Source organism: Trichechus manatus, unplaced genomic scaffold (genome assembly GCF_000243295.1).
Source record: "Trichechus manatus latirostris isolate Lorelei unplaced genomic scaffold, TriManLat1.0 scaffold00029, whole genome shotgun sequence".
Classification (NCBI taxonomy): Eukaryota; Metazoa; Chordata; class Mammalia; order Sirenia; family Trichechidae; genus Trichechus; species Trichechus manatus.
Genome location: NW_004443965.1, coordinates 18,663,789 through 18,683,559, shown reverse-complemented (window position 1 = coordinate 18,683,559; position 19,771 = coordinate 18,663,789). Strand labels below are relative to the sequence as shown.

General features: G+C 36.9%; 1 protein-coding gene across 1 annotated transcript in view; it reads right to left on the bottom strand.

Annotated features, from left to right (window-relative positions):
* Nucleotides 1-13,470: 13,470 nt before the first annotated feature.
* The window catches only part of LOC101342914 (trifunctional nucleotide phosphoesterase protein YfkN-like), a 51,942-nt gene continuing 45,641 nt past the window's right edge, over nucleotides 13,471-19,771 (bottom strand). Inside the window, exons 6-8 of the mRNA XM_004374585.1 lie at nucleotides 15,597-15,744; nucleotides 14,523-14,709; nucleotides 13,471-13,655 (exon numbers count right to left, since the gene is read on the bottom strand). Of these exons, the coding sequence (XP_004374642.1) occupies nucleotides 13,471-13,655; nucleotides 14,523-14,709; nucleotides 15,597-15,744 (520 nt within the window). The remainder of the gene's footprint in view (nucleotides 13,656-14,522; nucleotides 14,710-15,596; nucleotides 15,745-19,771) is intronic.

The window sequence follows — 19,771 nt, the reverse complement described above, 5'->3', positions numbered from 1 at the left end:
AGTTGGCTGATTGTGCCCTTTAGGTCTTCTGTATCTTTGCTGAGTTTCTTCTTAGTTGTTCTGTCCTTTACTGAGAGTGGTGTGTTGAAAGAACAAGTTATTTTCACACAATCTTCCCTTTAAGTTTATTTTTCTTGGAAACTTGAATCCATTTTCTCATTAAAAAAAAAGAATTATAATATTTGGATTCTCAGACTAGTCCACAAAAGTCCATGAAAACTATATAATGTATCAGAGGCATAAAACTAGTACAACTATTCAACTACACTTATCCACCTTCTTGAACATGGATACTCCTAGGTATACCACTAGGCACTTGGAATATATTTACCTCATTCAATAGCAACACCTACCCCAGATGTGATAAGGTGGTGGTTAAAGGAAGATCCTCCTTGGAGTCACCAGCACATTAAAGCATATCTGTATAAGAGAAAGAGGTTTTAGATCAGCACTATCAAACAGATAAGTAATGCCAGTCAAATATGTAACTTTACGTTTTCTGGTAGCCACATAAAAAAGTAAAAATAGATTAAATTAATTTTAATATTGTTTTTAACCTAATGTATTCAAAATATCATTTTAACATAAAATGATTTTTAAATTATTAATGAGGTATTTTACTTTTCTTTATCCTGTGTTGTTGGGTGCCATCAAGTGGATTCTGACTCATTGCAACCCCATGTGACACCGTAGAACTGCCCCCATAGGGTTTTCTTAACTGTAATCTTTATGGCTCCCACAGAGCCACTAAGTGTGTTCAAACCACCAACCCTTCAGGTAGCAGCTAAGCACTTAACCCGTTGCACCACCAGGGACTCTTCAAAATCCAGTATTTCATACAGCACATGTCAATTTGGACTAGCCATATTTCAAGTGCTCAATAGGCTCCTGTGGCTAGTAGTTGACTACTGTATTGGACAGCACAGGGTTATATTAACGTATCAATCAGCATTCAATCAGGGAAGCAAAACCACTATGTGTGTTATGGAATAAGGAAATTATTGTAGGAATTACACCTTACACAATTGTGAGAAGAGCTGGGGAAGTAAAGGTATAAGAAGCAGAATTTCAGTATCAGAGAAAAGTCCTCCTGAAGCATTAGCACAGGGAGCATTCCGGGAAATCTGGAAACTAAGCAAATTCAGCTGTTAAAGTGGGTCCACAAAGCAGAGCTGATCTAAGTAAAACTATTGCCTCTGTTGTTGTTGTTAGGTGGCAAAGAGTCAGTTCTGACTCATAGCGACCCTATGCACAACAGAACAAAACACTACCCAGTCCTGCACCATCCTCACAATCGTTGCTATGTTTGAGCCCATTGTTGCAGTCACTGTGTCAGTCCATCTCATCTAGGGTCTTCCTCTTTTGTTGACTTTCTACCAAGAATGATTCCTTCTCCAGAGACTGGTCCCTCCTGATAACATGTCCAAAGCACGTGAGATGAAGTCTCACCACCCTTGCTTCCAAGAAGCACTCTGGCTGTACTTCTTCCAAGACAGACTTCTTTATTCTTCTGACAGTCCATGATATATTCAGTATTCTTTGCCAACATCATAATTCAAAGCATCAGTTTTTCTTCAGTCTTCCTTATTTTGCCCTCCTTATTATTGCCTCTGTGTAACTCCCATTTCTGTTAGCCCATAACCAAAGGGCAGGTCATGGGTCGGGGATGCTCTTGGTCACAGGGTCAACAGGAAGAAGAGCTGGGAGCAGAGCAGGGAAGAACAAGAACACACAAGAGGAACTTGCTAGCACCTGTGAATTAGCTTCTTAATGCCAATAACTGCAAAGACCTTCAGAGTATGATGGCAGCTGTTTTGCTTCTGCCTGTCAAATGTCAAGTGAATTTCTCTTTTGGCTAACTCTGCCTGGCACCACACAGGGAAGAAAATTCTGGGAAAAGTATTTCCAGGTTAGCTAAATAGGCATTGTACAAAACTACAGTGGAACTATACATGAAAAAGTATTCTGGGAAAAGGGATTCTTGACTAAGTTCTATCTTAGTCAAGCTGACAAAGTATAAAACCATTACAGAAAATTATGTCCAACCAATGACAGAGGCAGCTCTCGACTGAAAATCACCAATTACGTTTGTATAGGTGATTCTTCATAAAGAAGCAAGAAAATAACATGTGTTCAATTCTAAATATATGCCAGGTACTATCAAGGTGCTTTTCATACAGTATCACATTTAATTCTCACGGCTATCCTAAAAGACTTTTGTTATCACCTCCATTTGGGTTAAAGGAGAGTAAGTAACTTTCCAAAAGTCAGACAGCTACCAATTTGTGAAGCCAGGAGTCAAACCCAGGTATACTTAGTTCTTGAGACTATATTCTTTCCACCACACCTTCTAATAATCAAATTATTAATTTACAGACTTCCATTAACAGTAACAGAGTCAAACAAAAATTCATGGGCCTTCCATCTCAGTGCAGTTTCTATGGGTTCAATAGTCTGAGCCATGTTAAGATATCCTTCCAAAGTAAACCTGTTGCCATCGAGTAAATTCTGATTCATAGCGACCCTATAGGACAGAGTAAAACTACACCATGGGGTTTCCAAAGAGCAGCTGGTGGATTCAAACTGCTGACCCCCAGGTTTAGTATAAGTACTACATTACATGCCACTCCATACCAATTCAGGGCAAAAGGGGCCTCATTTTACTTACAGTTATGACTTTGTGTTAACAGTACCATAAATACCAGTAATACAACAATAAAATTTAGTCAGAGAACATCACTCAGCTCTCTGGCCATAACTCTCAGAATATCACATCAAATTACTTTTAAGCTTATAAAACAACTCTTACTAGATTTATTTCAAAAAACTTATACATGCTAAAGACAATAAAGGATTACAGAATAATTGAAGTATAATTTTCAACTATAATTGAATAAAATGATCACTTACATAAGGCTATTAACTCTTGACATAGTAATAAGGGCAATTTTTAATATTTTGGTGTCATTTCAATGGTTATATTCTCCAGGTACTAAAATATTTTACAAATTCTTTTAGAATTATCTTCAGCAAAATTTTACTTGTGTGTTGTATTAATGATATTGTTCAATAAGTTGCGCATTCTGTTGGATCGCCTTTCTTTGGAATGGGCACAAATATGTCTCTCTTCCAGTAGGGTGGCCAGGTAGCTGTCTTCCAAATTTCTTGGCATAGAAGAGTGAGCACCTCCAGCACTGCATCCGTTTGTTGAAACATCTCAATCGGTATTCTGTCAATTCCTGGAGCCTTGTTTTTTGCCAATGCCTCCAGTGCAACTTGGACTTCTTCCTTCAATACCATAGGTTCTTGATCATATGCTACCTCCTGAAAGGTTGAATGCTGACCAATGCTTTTTGGTACAGTGAAGGTTTTGATGCTTCCTGAGTCATTCAATATTTTGCCCATAGAATATTTCAATATTGCAACTCAAGGCTTGAATTTTTTCTTCAGTTATTTCAGCTTGAGAAATGCCAGGCATGTTCTTCCCTTTTGCCTTTCTAACTCCAGATCTTTGCACATTTCATTATAATATTTTACTTTGTCTTCTCTAGCCGCCCTTTGAAATCTTTTGTTCAGCTCTTTTACTTCATCATTTCTTCTGTTCAGTTTAGCTACTCTATAATCAAAAGCAAGTTTCAGAGCCTCTTGTGACATCCATTTTGGACTTTTCTTTCCTGTCTTTTTAATGACCTTTTGCATTCTTCATGTATGATGTCCTTGATGTCTTCCCACAACTCATCTAGTTTTTGGTCATCATCATTAGTGTTCAGTGTGTCAAATCTATTCTTGAGATGGTCTCCAAATTCAGGTGGGATATACTTAAGGTCGTATTTTGTTTCTCATGTACTTGTTTTAATTTTCTTCAACTTGAACTTTCATATGAGCAATTGATTATCTGTTCGACAGTCGGCCCCTGGCCTTGTTCTGGCTGATGATATTGAGCTTTTCACCATCTCTTCCCACAAATGCAGTCAGTTTGATTCCTATGTAATTCTATCTGGCAAGGTCCACGTGAATAGTCACCATTTATGTTGTTGAAAAAAGGCATTTGCAATGAATAAGTCATTGGTCTTGCAAAATTCTATCATGCGATCTCTGACGTTGTTTCTATCACCAAGGCCATATTTTCCAACTACTTATCCTTTTTCTTTGTTTCCAACCTTTGCATGACAATCACCAGTAATTATCAATGCGTCCTGATTGCATGTTCAATCAATTTCAGACTGCAGAAGTTGGTAAAAATCTTCGATATCTTAATCTTTGGCCTCAGTGGTTGGTGGGTAAATTTGAATAATAGTCGTATTAACTGGTCTTCCTTGTAGGCGTATGGATGTTATCTTATCCCTGACGTGTTGTACTTCAGGATAGATCCTGAAATGTTCTTTTGTATGATGAACGCAATGCGTTATGTGGCCCAGAACAAAAGAAGACTCTGTAACAGATACAGACTGCCATACAAACTGTTCTGCCATTTGAGACAAGATCCAGCAGATCTGATGAAGCTTGAAGTGTCTATGCTAGACGGGGCTGCTGTTTGGAGCCTTTTGTAGTCCCCAATTGGTAGACAGACCCTTAGGATTTAGGTGAAGAGCCCTGCCATCCTCTGCAGATAACTACTCCACTATTGAGAAATAGCTTTTAGCTTGCTCCCAGCGGCCTTAGTAGAAGCTGAAAGCTTAACTAACAGCCACCTTGTTAGCATTCACCCTAAGCTGCTCATCAGAAACTGGGTGTTGTCTGACCCACAAAACCATAAAATTGGGCATGCTTAGAAACACTCCATTATAAAATTGAATGGTCTTGAGTTTGAACATGCCTTGAAGGAACAAGTAAGTTGCATAAACAAGTAGATCAAATACTTCTCCACCAGGGGATAGAGGAACGATTCTACTGAATTGGAAGTTGAGATGGCAACCTAGCCACATTGGGTTCCTCATGCCTCTGAATCAACAGGCAATCAACAAGCAAAGGGGTTACTGTCCTGGCTAAGGTGATAGTTACTACTACACAGAAGGGGTAAGGAAGAGTATGTGAAGAATACAAAAGATCCCCTGGGGTTCTTCTTCATCTGTAACATGAGGATAATATCACCTGATTCATAGAGTATTAACTAACGTCAGTGGAAAACTACAAAACCCCAATTCAGGATGGGCTAGACACTTCAGGAATAAAAGTTTGGGTCATCCCACTAGGCAAAAAACCATGACCAGCAGAGGTGATCGCTGAGGCAAAAGGAATAGGAAATGAGTAGTCGAAAAAAGGTAGTAATAAATACCAGCTAAGACTATTTGAAGGAACCCTGGTGCTACAGTGGTTAAGCACTTGGCTGTTAACTGAAAGCCTGGCGATTTGAACTCACCTGCAGCTCTGCGGGAGAAAGATGTGGCAGTTTGCATCCGTAAAGATTTATAGCCTTGGAAACCGTATGAGGCTGACAGTTCAAATCCACCAGCTGCTATGTGGAAACCCTATGGGGCAGTTCTACTCTGTCCTATAGGATCGCTATGAGTCGGAATCAACTCGACGGCAACAGGTTTGGTTTATTAACACATCTTGTGTTCAATAAGCGGATAAGAGAGGGAAGAAAACAAAAATATTTGGTTAATTTTTATGCAGTCATATTCTTGTCAAATTAAGGAAGAAATACACATAATTATTACAGTCCTTGTTTTTTGCAACTGGTCATATAGTCTTATTAAACCAAAACCTGTTGCTATCCAGTCGATTCCTACTTATAGCTACACTATAGAACAGAGTAGAACTGCCCCATAGGGTTTCCATATAGAAGCTGGTGGATTTGAACTGTCGACCTTTTGGTTAGCAGCTGAGCTCTTACCACTGTGCCACCAGCTAACTTTATATCACAAGATGTGTATTTCATAGGCTGACCATCTATTTCTCTTCTAGAGATAGCATTGATAACTAGCCAACATCATAGATCTCTGGAAGTCAGACTATTCTGGGTACCTTTTTTGGCTCTGATGTCCATTAGGGTAACCATGCCCACCTTGTCATTGATGACAAAGTGCCACCATTTGGCCCTCCACATACTGGGATTCCATTATCTCCATTGCGTTTAGAGATCTTAGTTCAATGGTAGCAATTTCCACTGTAATTTCTGGCCTACAAAGAAGAGAGACCACAGAGCTATTCAAGAATATTGAGGCTCCCCCTCAAATTCATTTCTCACAGCTGTGGTGAAAGGTATGTCCTTTGGATCCTCCCAGGGAGAAAGACAGGTCTTACATGATAAATCTATTCTAACATTGCAATCTCCTAAAGCCTTTGAGTATCTTCCTCTATAGTATTACAAGGCAGTTCTGGCATTTCAACTTCATTTAGTGTAGACCACTGAATTAGTTTCTTAGGGCTGCTGTAACAAATTACCACAAACTTGGTGGCTTAAAACAAACAAAATTTATTCTCTCACAGTTCTGGAGTTTAGAAGTCCAAAATCAAGATGTAGCAGGGCTATGCACCCTCTGAAGACTCTAGGAAGGGATCCTTTCCTCCTCCTAACTTCTGGTAGTTGTGGACAATCCTTGACATTCCTTATCTTGTAGGTGCATCACTCCAGTCTCTGCCTCCATCTTCACACAGTGTTCTTCCCTGTGTGTGTGTGTTTGTGTGTGTTTCTTCACATGGCCTTCTTATAAAGACACTAGTCATTGGAGTTAGGGCCCACCCTAATCTAGTATGACCTCATTTTAACTTAATTACATCTGCAAAGACCGTTTCCAAATAAGGCCATATTCACAGGCACTCAGGATTAGGACTTCAACGTATCTTTTTGGGGTACACAATTCAATCCACAACAGCCACCTCTGGTTCCATATTTCAGTCTACCAACAAAACTGGTAAAGCCCTTCCCAACTCCTTGAGCCAAAACATTGAATCCAGAATCTTTCATTAGTGAGCCTATATCAATAAATTTAATATGATCCAAAGTTACATTCCTTCCATCTTTATCACATACCCTTAATATCCATTCCCACACGTACCCTCTAGATTTCTGTCTATATTAACTGGAAAAATCATGCAGTTCTTTTTGGTGTGTATCACACCTTCTCAGGAGTCACACTTTGTACCTCATCTTTTGGGGCCTGCGGCAACTTCAGTCTAGTTACAGATCTAGAAACAAGGAGGGGTGATGGGGGTAGGACCTGAGGGGAGGCCATTCCAGGTTCTTCAGATAAAGGGAAGGGGGATGGCTAACCTCCTCAGGCAGAGGTGGAAGGGCTGCTTCTACTGACAAAGACAAATGAAAAAAAAAAAAAGTTGCCCTTAAGTCGATTCCAATACAAAGTGACCCAGTAGGACAGAGTAGAACTTTCCCATTGGGTTTCCAAGGTTGTAATCTTTACAGGAGCCCTGGTGACACAGTGGTTAAAGTGCTGGACTGCTAACCAAGTGTTGGTGGTTCTAAACCACCAGCAGCTCCGTGGGAGAAAGATGTGGCAGTCTGCTTCCGTACCAATTTACAGCCTTGGAAACCCTATGGGGTCGGAATCAACTCTACAGCAGTGTGTTTGGTTTTCTGTTTTAATCTTTACAGAAGCAGACTGCCACATCTTTTTCCTGCAGAGCAGCTGGTGGGTTCAAACCACTAACCTTTCAGTTCGCAGCCAAGCGCTTAACCACTGCCCCACCAAGACTCTTCTTGGCAAAGGCAACTCAATTTAATTTAGGAGGCTGAGGTCTCCAGCTTTATCAGAATCTACTCACATGTTTCCATTCCAGTTTGTACAAGTACATTCCGTCCCAATCAGGGCCTACTCAGAAGAGGTTGGAAATTCATTGTGCATTGTAATTCAGTCAACTCACAGGATGAGACACTTAGTTTGATTTTCAGAAACCTACCTAATCCCTATAGCTACAGGAGATAGGGTTTCTTTTAGGGCAGATATAGAGGCTTCCAGAGCCCTGGTGGTGCAGTGGTTAAAAGCTCGGCTGCTAACCAAAAGGTCAGCAGTTTGAACCCACCAGCTGCTCCTTGGAAACCCTATGAGGCAGTTCTACTCTGTCCTATAGGGTCACTGTGAGTCAGAATCGACTCAACAGTGATGGGTTTGGATTTTGGTACAGAGGTTTCCAAGTCACTTACGCAGAGATTGAGTTGGGAATTTAAAGCCCTAGTCTCATCTTTTTCTTTCCCTGCTTTCTCTAGTGCAGTTAGGTGTAACCAACCAGCTTCATTATACTCCTTATTTTGACTAAAATGTTTTAAGGTAGCTCAGACTTAGGCACTCTAAGCCTAGCCTTCTATAGGTATTCAGTTACAGGTATTCAAAGGTGATAATTTGAACAACTCTTTTGCCACATTATGCCATGTATCATTGTCCTTTTCAGCACTGGAAAAAGGCTCAGTAATGCCTTTAATTCTTGTGAGATTAGAGAACCAACTCCAGAAAACCACAACCAATTCAGAAACCATCCTTAAGATTCTATTCCTCTGGAATCACTTCCGGTACCAAATCTGAGTCAGGGTCCAAACAAACAAGCAAACCCAGTAAGAGATATTTATATACATGTATATACAGAGAGAGAACAAGGAACTGGCTTACACAGCTCTGAGGATTGGTTAAGCAAATCCAGAATCCATAGGGCAGGCAATCAGAAAGGGAAGATCACAAGCAGGCTGGAATCCCACAGACACTGACCAAAGCTGTGGTACACAGGCGGTCTTGATTTCTCTCTCCAAACAAGGTCTAAGCCCTCTTTTAAGGCCTTTCACCTGATTAAGTCAAATCCACCCAGGATAATCTCCCTAACAACTGATTAAAACCAAACCACACCCAAAGCAGTCAAGTCAATTCCGACTTATAGTGACCCTTTAATAGGACAGAGTAGAACTGCCTCATCGGGTTTCCAAGGCTGTAAATTGTTACAGAAGCTTCCACATCTTTCTCCCACGGAGCGGCTGGTGGGTTCGAATCACTGACCTTTTGGTTAGCAGCCAAGTGCTTTAACCACTGCGCCACCAGGACTCTGTAACAACTGATCATGGACTTTAAATATGAAAAGCACCTAGATTAGAGTCTGATTAACTAGGAGAAGGTATGTATATGCTACAAAATGGCAGATACTTCCCTACTATCCTCCAATTCTACCAGAGAATATCTTTTGTAGTGCCCTTATCCAGAAACATACTTGAAACGGAATTCTGGGGAATGTAGCTTAGACTAGCCAAGTTGACATACCACAAAACCATCACACATAGTATGCTCAATTGACTGTCCTTTTACTAAATTTTCTTTGGGCTGTTTACATGAAATGATCGATCTTAAAATCAGGATAAATCTAAATTAAATGTGTATAGTAAAACTTGTAATAATTCTTCTCTAGTACCATAAATGTTTTTAAATGTTCTATATAGGTAGTCTGGTTATCTATTGCTGAACAATGAATAACCTCAAATTTAATGGTTTAAAATAACAATCATTTTATTATATCTCATAATTTTGTGGGTCAGGGATTCAGACAGGAATTAGCTGGATAGGTCTTCTGTTCCACACAGCATGAACAGAGGTCACTTAGTGCTATCCAGACCAGAATAGACTGGTCTGGAGGGTCCAAGACGACGTCACTCATATAATTGGTTCCTTATTAATTATGGCTGAAAACCAGACTCAGCTCCATCTGTTAAATGCAGCACCTGCACATGGTCTCTCTAACATAGCAGTCTCAGTGTAGTCAGGCATTTTACATAATGGCTCAGGAATCCCAGGGCATCTATGAGACCCAAGCAGAAGCTGCAGTTTCTTATGACTAGCCTCGGAAGTCCTATAATAATATTTCTACTGCTTTCTATTGGCCAAGCAAGTCACTAAAACCAAGCCAGATTCAAGGCAAGCAGAATTAGACTCTAATGGGAGGAGTAACAAAGACTTCATGGCCATCTTTTAATCTAACACACTACGAAATCATTGCTTGAGTGTTAAGAAATATAATCCTTGATAAAAAGGATTTTAAGACTGAAAAATGGGTCGACTGTGTAGTTAATTTTGAATGCATATATTAGCAAAGGGAAGTATTAGGGAGTTTTAATACTTATTATCACCATCATCTGTATCAATGCTTCTCACACTTTATTCTCCATACGAATCAACCAGGTATCTTGTTAAAATGCAGATCTAAGTCAGTAAGTCTGACATAGGGCCTGATATACTGCATTTCTAAAGCTCTAGTTGATGTCAGTACTACTAGTCTGATGACATATAATAATCTATATCAGAGTCAACACTTTTTTTCTGTAAAGGGCCAGACAGTAAATACTTTAGGCTTTGCAGGCCACATACAGTCATTTTTTAAAGACACGTTTAGAAATGTAAATGTAAATTCTTAGCTACAAAAATAGGCTACAGCCTGGATTTGACCCAAAGGCGATATTTACCTGTTCCAGGATCTATATCACTGTTTCTCAAATTTGATGCATAGTTGAATCATTTGAGCAGTTCTTAAAATATTGATCCCTGGGTCCCACCCCCAAATATTCTGATTTAATTAGTATAGAAATAGGGATTTTTAAACACTCGCTAGGGATTCTGATGTGGTAAAGTTGAGAACTAATGATCTATATCACCTCCTATCTTATCCACTTGAACCTTTTGTGACTAAATCTTTTTCAATATGTCTACATGACTGAATTAGTACAGGAGATCTCTTTTTCACTTTAATACAAAGGCTGGCAATCTAATTCAAGGAATAGCAAGCAAAGAGCTCATCCTTTCATCAACACACATCTGAACACAATAGGATGCCTGCCCCCAATATACGTCCTGTGTCAGTAAAATAAAATGAAACTTGAAGCTGAATTGATAGAAAATGATGAGGAAGTAGCATGCTGGACGAAAAAAAGTGAAGCAGAAAACTTCAAGTTAAGTAGAGTGGTAAATTTTAAGGCTATGAAATGCAGAAACTACCATGTTGTTACCATTGTTGGGTGCCCTCAAGTAGATTTTAACTCATAGTGTCCCCATGTAACAGAGTAGAACTGCCCCACAGTTTTCTAGGCTGTAATATTTACAGGAGCAGATCACCAGGTTGATCACCATCAACCTTTCAGTCAGAAGCCAAGCACTTAAACCTTCTGCCACCCGTCTCCTATAAACATCATCAATTCAAAATAATTAGGGGAAATTTTTGAGAGGCTTTCAAAGGTCTCAACTAGTAGAGTTCTGCTTTAAAGACTGAAGATTAATAATAAGCACGTCAACATACAAATGACTTGAGAAGTCTGCCTGAAATGTTCTAAGTAACTTTCAAACATAGTGTATATATTTTCATTAAAAGGTTTCCAAACGAACAAAAACCAAACCCACTGCCGTCAGGTTAATTCTGACTCACAGTGCCCTGCAGGACAGAGTAGAACTGCTCCATAGGGTTTCCAAGGCTGTAAATCTTTACAGAAGCAGATTGCCACATCTTTCTCACGCTGAGCGGCTGGGGGATTCGAACCTCCGATCTTTGGTTCGCAGCTGAGCATTTTAATCACTGCCACCAGGGCTCCTTTAAAGGGTTTCCAAAGAAAGTTATAAATTCTTATTCAGCTCTGTTTGAATTAATATACATTTTATTAAACAGACTTTTTTAAAGCATCATACCTGCTACCTTTCTAAGCTAATAGCTTTAACTCTGAAATTCCTATTTTAATAATTTAAAAAGCCATTTTACACTTTCAATCCCTCTCAAGTAAAATTATTCCCAAGTAAAACATATATTTATTCAAAATTAAAACCAATAAATGGCTAAAGCTACTAGTAAATTATAGTGTAGCCAAGTACTATCCCATTTTTCTTTTCATACTATGTTTTTTCTTTATAGTTTCTGACACTCTTGTTTAAGTTTCCTCTGTGAATTAGCTCTCTTTATGGCTTAACCTCCTTAACTGTACTTCCCTCTACTTTTAAACCTTTTGCATAAAATAGTACCTCTGTACACAGTAAAACTCAACAATAACACTTGGTTATAAGGTCCCCTCATTCTTTTAAGCATTCAATAAACAAAAATATTAGGCTCTCTGTAAATATTCATTGAATTAATGAGTGGCCACTTACTCTATAACTGATGCTCAATTCAAGTTTTGATGAGATCTAAACTCCACTTAAAGGCCAACCATTTCAGATATCAGAATAAAGTGCTCGTGACCTAGGAGTCTATATACATCTTCTAATTTAAAAATAGAGTTCAGAAATCTACCTGGTATCTGATTACTCAAATAGAAGTTAAAATTACTGCTGGAAGCAGTTTTCTACTCCTGTCTGCCTTCTATTATCATGGATTCATCAGAGATAATCAGTATATATGTATGTCAGCACCTTCATTTCTGACTATGACCAATGGAGGGCTAAAATTCAAGGAAAATTAAATTAAAATTGTACCACCACAGTTTTCCTTTCAACCAGATACACCTCCACTTACATTCAGTATGCTGTTCTACATACCTCATGGTTACTGCTATTCACTACTTCTAATCATAGAAACTAATTGAGTGTGCTTTCATTCTGAGAATTAGGAAAATAAATTCATGGTGTCTCTAGAAAAGAATGTCCCTTTGTCCTAATTATGACATGTACAGCTTTTAGCTGAGAAAAATCAAGAGGAATTAAAGGATTGTGCGTTTTACTTTCAAAAATTATAAACTTAAAATTATCAGAGATAGGGTATACTTAGTAAAACAAATATTTTATCAGGCAATTAACCAATTATAAGCCCATTATGAAATTGGTCCAATCTGCTTTTAAATTATTTTGTAGTGACATTTTCATCACAGTTTATTGATAAATGCTGCAATGTTCCCTCTCATTTCTCTCTGGTAAAAAGACCGCTTTGAGTGATAATAACAGGAAAGCAAACTGAATGAAAAGGCTACTTTGTCTATTGCATTAAGATGAAAAAGTTGGGACTCCCAAAAAGATAATACTTAATATCCCATTGCTACACTTTACAACTTTATTGTCATATTTACTGGAACAATAAATAGCAATAATCAGTGTTACAAACATACTACTATTTTCTCTATTCTGAGTCAAGTTTGAGTTATCATATAGAGTGAAAATAAAGAGTTTTTAAACTAATGATGGAAGGACAAAGATATTGCATTCAGATAGAAAAAAATAAGCAAAGCAAGATTCAGAGAAAAAAAGGATAATGCATAAATAAGTACTGTGAAAATGTGAGCACAGAAGTTATTTAATCTGGAAACATGCACTGATATACTTAAGTCACAAACATATTCACAAGTGTACATACATTGTTTCCTATATAACACATGAAAGAGCCAAAGTTACATTTCTGGTAAGAATTTAATGAAAAGAAAACTTTTAGAATATCCCTAGAATTAAAATTGATTCTAGAACAATGCAAAAGAATCAAAATTGTATTACTATACTTAACAATGCTAAAATTGTATGCTAATTTGTTAAATTCATTTTGGCACTGACTAATAGAACACATTACCTATATAGTATTTCAATCAGAATCAGAAATTTCACATGAATTATCACTAATGGTGGGAAAAGTTCTTAAGCCTTGTTTTCTTGCAGTTCTAAGCTGGTGCAAATGCTCTTTCATGTCCTGAGAAATATGGCAAATCCGTCCTTCTATTCCAGGCACTGCAATTACTGCTGATTGTGTATCTGATTTTTCCTCAAAAGCTATAAGTACAGTAAAATCCAGTTAAAATACATAATGCTCCCCCAAAACAAATATTCTAAAATAAAGCCTAAAAGTTTATTAGAATACATGAACTGAAATGTACATCAATAATTTTAACTCAAATTTCTCTGAATATCCATTCTCCATGATCAACTGTACAACCATGAATAAAATTTCAATAGAGACATTAAGTAGTTTTTAAAAAAATAAAAAGAACATTAATTAGTCTTGATTTAAAGGCTGGTGCACTTTCCTTTCAAAATTATAAACCTAGAACTTTCAGAAACTGGGTATATTTAGGAGGATAATTATTTTATTCAACAATTAAGCAAGTATAAAACTCATTATGGATTGAGTTGATCTGATCTTAAATTGTTTCTAAATGACGTTTTTTTAAAGAATAAAACTTTAAAACCAAATCAACAAAGACAAGCTATATACGCCAAGGCACAACGCGTATTAGGTTGGTAAAAGATATTATACAGGACATTTAGTAAGCCAATTTGAGTAATTACAATAGTTCCTATAGAACAGAAGTGAGAGAGGAAAAAAACAAAACAAAAAAACACCTGAAAAAGCAGTTAAGATTGTGAAGTGGAAGATTTTGAAAAAATTATCCATTCCTCAAACTGTTTTGTTCTTTTTATCTTTGAATTTTTGATTATGCCTTTCTTATAATATTAGTTTTTTCCTCGTCTAGCCTTATACCTTGGCAAAGAAGGCTCAGTCATTATTGTTATGTTTATCTTTTATCATATTTCCCTAAACATAAGAAATTAGAGCACCAAATATTATCCATCTAAAGTCCAAAATATAACAGAAATTAAAAAATGAAATACTTAAATAAAATAAAACTATATTATCACCTGTTAATGATGGGGATTTGGCTGTAGTAGTAATTAAACTCATTCGATGGCCTGAAAAGCACTGTTTCCTTCCCTGCAAAATTTTTATCGATTCAAAATGATTCATGACTACCGTAGAAAGTACTTGTGCTGTTTCTGTGTCAAACATCCGAGGACAACTTTTCAACATAGTGTAACCATCCTTCCCCTGAAATATCAAAACATATTTCAATTTTCTAATCCACAAATATGAATAAAAATATGTATTTTAAAATGTAGTGTTGGTACTGAAATACAGTTTCATTCATATGCACAAAAAGACATATGTTTTAATATATGTAAACTAATATACTTAAAAATTCCTGTCCTACTTCCTGAACCTAGAGTTGATATCCTTGACCCTGACCCTGTTTTTCTTGGCTGTATTCCCTAGCAGCTTTAGGAATGGGCTACCAATAATTTCTTAACTTGGCTATAAAACAGAGTCAAGTTAAAGGGCTGTTTCGTATAGATGTAACTGAATCTCTTCTGAAACCTACTGAATACTTTTCAGCGTTGGAGCTCTAGAATTTGTACTTTTAACGAGGTTCCTGCCACTACCATGACCCTGCTCTAGACTCAAGCATTCTAGAACCCCTGGACTAAATTTAAAAGCCCTTATAGATTTATCCAGCCAAGTTGTATTGTACACAACTAAATATTAGAGAAACAATTTAAAAACATTGAAAATATAAACATTAAATATGTTGGAAGTGTTTATCACTAAATTTAAAGTTGAGAAATCCATTATGCCATTTGTTTGTCACTTCTGGCTATGTTTGCCAATTATTTAAAGAATAGTATTAATAAGCATGAATTTTAGATGTTCTGTATTTTACAATGAGGTAATACAAAAATAAAAATAAAGAATGAAATCATACCTGCAAGTAAAATAAAATAAATGTAATTCATAAATTATAAAAATACAATTAAAAAAACATGTATTTAAACCACCAATGGTCTGGAATCATCAACAGAAAATTATATATGTGAGTGTGTACATATATTAACACAAGACAATGACTTTAAAACATTTTCAAAATTAATTAATCTCACATTTGCAATATACTCCTTAATAGCAAGAAGATAAACTTTTTTTTTCCTTAAGTATTGTCCTTGAACTTTTACAGTATCTCTTATGATCCGGCATCCTGGTTCTGCATCTGGATCAAACCCAAATTCTATTCCAGCAACTTGAGGAAATCTGAAATTTAAAAGATATTCTTGGATAATTATATAAAAGATATATTAATCACAGGTAATATAAAGTATTAAAATTTAAGTAAGTGCATTTTATTATGCTACTTAAATTGCCAGTGTAGAAATACTTCCCTTCATTGAATCATCAAACAATCTTTATGTGGGAAAAAAATATGTTTAGTCTAAAACATTGAGTCTAGCTCTTTAAGATTAGCATCACTAAGATTCATTAAAAATATTTAGCAAAAGAATATATACAAATAATATTATAAAAAGTAATGCACAAAGTTTGATAAATAGATATCCAAAACAAGATATGGACAAAAATGGCATAAGAAGATGGAAAAAGGTCCAAAAACTGAAAAGAAGCAAAAATTAAAACATTTGTATCTTTGTAAAAATGTTAATAAGCAGCATTACATAAACAGGTGTAAACTTATATTTTTAGAAAATTGGGAGGCAAGAGGAATACCTTTATTTTATTCAGGATAAATTTTTGAAGGAAATAGGAATTTGTATTTTAAGAACTCTTTAAGAAAGGGAAGAATATTAAAGACTTTACCATGGAAGGATTCTAAGCATAGACTATATCATAGGAAAGACAGAAACACCCAGACTATTTGATAAAAGATACTGAAGATAAAGTTGGCATATACATCATAATGTTTAAAGATACAAGGATTTGGGGGCAAAAATAATAGGAATTTGGGAGAATAAAATAATTAATTCAGGGATACAGTAAATAATTCTTGTTGTAAAAAATCTTTAACATTCAAGAGATAGACCCTGAATGCTCATGAATTCTCAAATAAATATGAAAAATGTTTCATAGGGTCGTACTTTTTCCCAAATTCGTATTTATTTTATTATATCTTCTTCCAAAAATATAAACACCTTCTCTTGGTTACTGTCTTAATGTCCCTGATGTTCAACTCTTCATTTAAACATTACACATATTTTTGCATATATATTTACAGAGATTTCATCCCTCATGTTTTATTTCCTTCCCCTCCTAGACCCTGGCTTGACAGATGACAGATAAATGACAGATGATAGACAGACCGATAGGCCGACTGATCGATCGATTGATAGGGCTTTTTAAGTGAGGACAATGTGACAATTAGTTACTCTTTACTGCTTGATGTGTTATATGCTTCTATCCACCCACTTTACATTAAAATATAACAATTGTACCATCTTTTTTTTTTTACATTGTATTTTTTAGAATAGTTTTATGATTACAGGAAAATTGAGCAAAATACTCAGCGCTCCCACATACCCTTCTCCACTCCCCTGCAAATTTTTCCTATTATTAACAGCATACATTAGTGGAACATTTGTTATAAATGAAGAATCAGTACTGAAACACTGTTATTAACTAAAATCGTAGTTAAAAGCTACAGCTGCTAACCAAAAGGTCAGCAGTTCGAATCCACCAACTGCTCCTTGGAAATCCTATGGGGCAGTTCTACTCTGTCCTATAGGGTCGCTATGAGTTGGGATCGACAGCAACAGTGTTTTTTTTTTCATTCTTTGTGTTGTGAAGTTCTACGTATTTTGACAAACGTATGTCACGTGTCTTAGAATTCTCCAGAGAAACGAACCGATAAGAATCTATCTACCTATCTATCTATCTACCGAGAGATATTTATTTTAAGGAATTGACCATGAAATTGCAGGGGTTGGCAAGTCCAAAGTCCGTAGGTTAGGTGATAAGCTGGAAACTTTGGCAGTCTTGAGTCTGAAACCCGTAAACTAGGTGGTATAAACTGGAAATTATGCCAGAATTCTATTTAGTCTTGAGACAGGATCCTTCTCCTTCAGGAAACATTAGTTTTTGCTCTTAAGACATTCAATTGATTGGATGAGGTCCACCCACATTATGAAGGTGTCATGGATTGAATTATGTCCCCCCAAAAATGTGCATATCAATTTGGCTGGGCCATGATTCCCAGTACTGTGTGATTTTCCTATATGTTGTAAATCCTGCCTCTAAGATGTTAATGAAGGAGGATGGGTGGCAGTTGTGTTAGTGAGGTAGGATTAAGTCTACAAGATTGGACTGTGTCTTGAGGCAATCTCATGAGATATAAAAGAAAGAAGGGAGAAGAGAGACGGGGGACCTCATACCACCAAGAAAGCAGTGCAGGGAGCAGAGCACGCCCTTTGGATCTGGGGTCCCTGCATGGAGAAGCTCCTAGTCTGGGGGAACACTGATGAGAAGGCCGACAGAAAGAGAAAGCCTTCCCCTGGAGGTGATGCCCTGAATTTGGACTTTTAGCCTACGTTACTGTGAAGAAATAAATTTCTTTGTTAAAGCCATCCACTTGTGGTATTTCTGTTACAGCAGCACTAGATGACTAAGACAGAAGGGTACTTCATAATGTTTTACTTAAAGTCCTCTGATATGTTAATCCCATGTACATACCTTCATAGCAACACCTAGACTAGTGTTTGACCAAACAATTGGGCACCCTAATTTCGATTATTTGACACAAAAAGTTAGTCATCACATTATGCATAAACCATTATGTATCACAGAAGAGTTTTACTGCCCTAAAAATCCCTGGTGCTCAACCTATTAATCCCTCTCTCCCCCTGAGCCCTAGGAACCACTGAACTTTTTACCATCCCTATAGTTTTGCCTTTTCCAGAATGTCATATTGTTGGAATCATACAGTATGTATGTAGCCTTTTTAGTCTGGTTTCTTTCACTTCGCAATATACATTTAAGTTTCCTCCATATCTTTTCAAGGCTTGATAGCTCACTTCTTATCGCAGAATGATATCCCATTGTATGTATATACCACAGTTTATTTATCCATTCACCTACTACAGGGCATTTTGGTTGCTTCCAAGTTTTGGCAATTATGAATAAAGCCGCTATGAACATTTGTGTTTAGGTTTTTATGTGAACAACAATTTCCAATTCATACTAAGAAACACAACTGCTGGATCATATGGAAAGACTATGTTTAACTTGGTAAGAAACTGTCTGTCTTCCTAAATGGCTGTATCATTTTGCATTCCCAACAGCAATGAGTGAGAGTTCTTGTTGCTACACATCATCACCAGCATTTGGTGTTGTCATTATTTTGGATTTTAGCCATTCTAATAGCTGTTTAGTGTTACCTTGTTGTTGTTTTAATTAGCAATTCCCTAATAACATACAAAGGAGCCCTCCTGGTGCAGCGGTTAAGCGCTTGGCTTCTAACAGAAAGGTCAGCAACTGGAACCCACCAGCTGCTAGGGAGAAAGATGTGGCAGTTGACTTCCATAAAGATTAGGGCCTTAGAAACCCTATGGGGGCAGCTCTACTCTGTTCTATAGGGTTGCTATTGACTGAACAGCAATGTGTTTTTGTTTCTTTGTTCTGTTTTTTTATTTTAATGACATACAATGTTGAACATCTTTTCATATGGTTATTTGCCATCTGTATATCTTCTTTAAAGAGCCCTGGTGACCCAGTGGTTAAAGCACTTGGCTGCTAACCAAAAGGTTGGTGGTTTGAACCCACCAGCTGCTCCGTGGGAGAAAGATGTGGCAGTTGGCTTCCATAAAGATTACAGCCTTGGAACCCCTATGGGGCAGTTCTACATCATCTTATCGGGTCACTATGAGTCAGAATCAACTCGACGGCAGTGGGTTTGGGTTTTTTGGTTATATTTTCTTTGGTAAGGTATCCAGATTTTTTGTCCATTTGTAATTGGGTTGTTTGTGTTTTTATTGTTTAAAGATTTCTTTGTATATTTTAGATATATGTCCTTTATCAGATACGAGTTTTGCAAATATTTTCTCCTAGCTGTGGAGTTTTCAAATATTTTCTTGTATTTTCATTTTCATAACATTGTTTTTCACAAAGCACAGGTTTTAATTTACTGAAGTTCCACTTAACATTTTTCTTTCATGGATCATGTTATGGGTGTTGTATCTAAAAGGTCATCACCAAACCCAAGGTCATCTAAATCTTCTCCTATGTAGTCTTCTAGCAGTTTTATAGTTTTGAATTTAACATTTAGCTCTATGAGGCT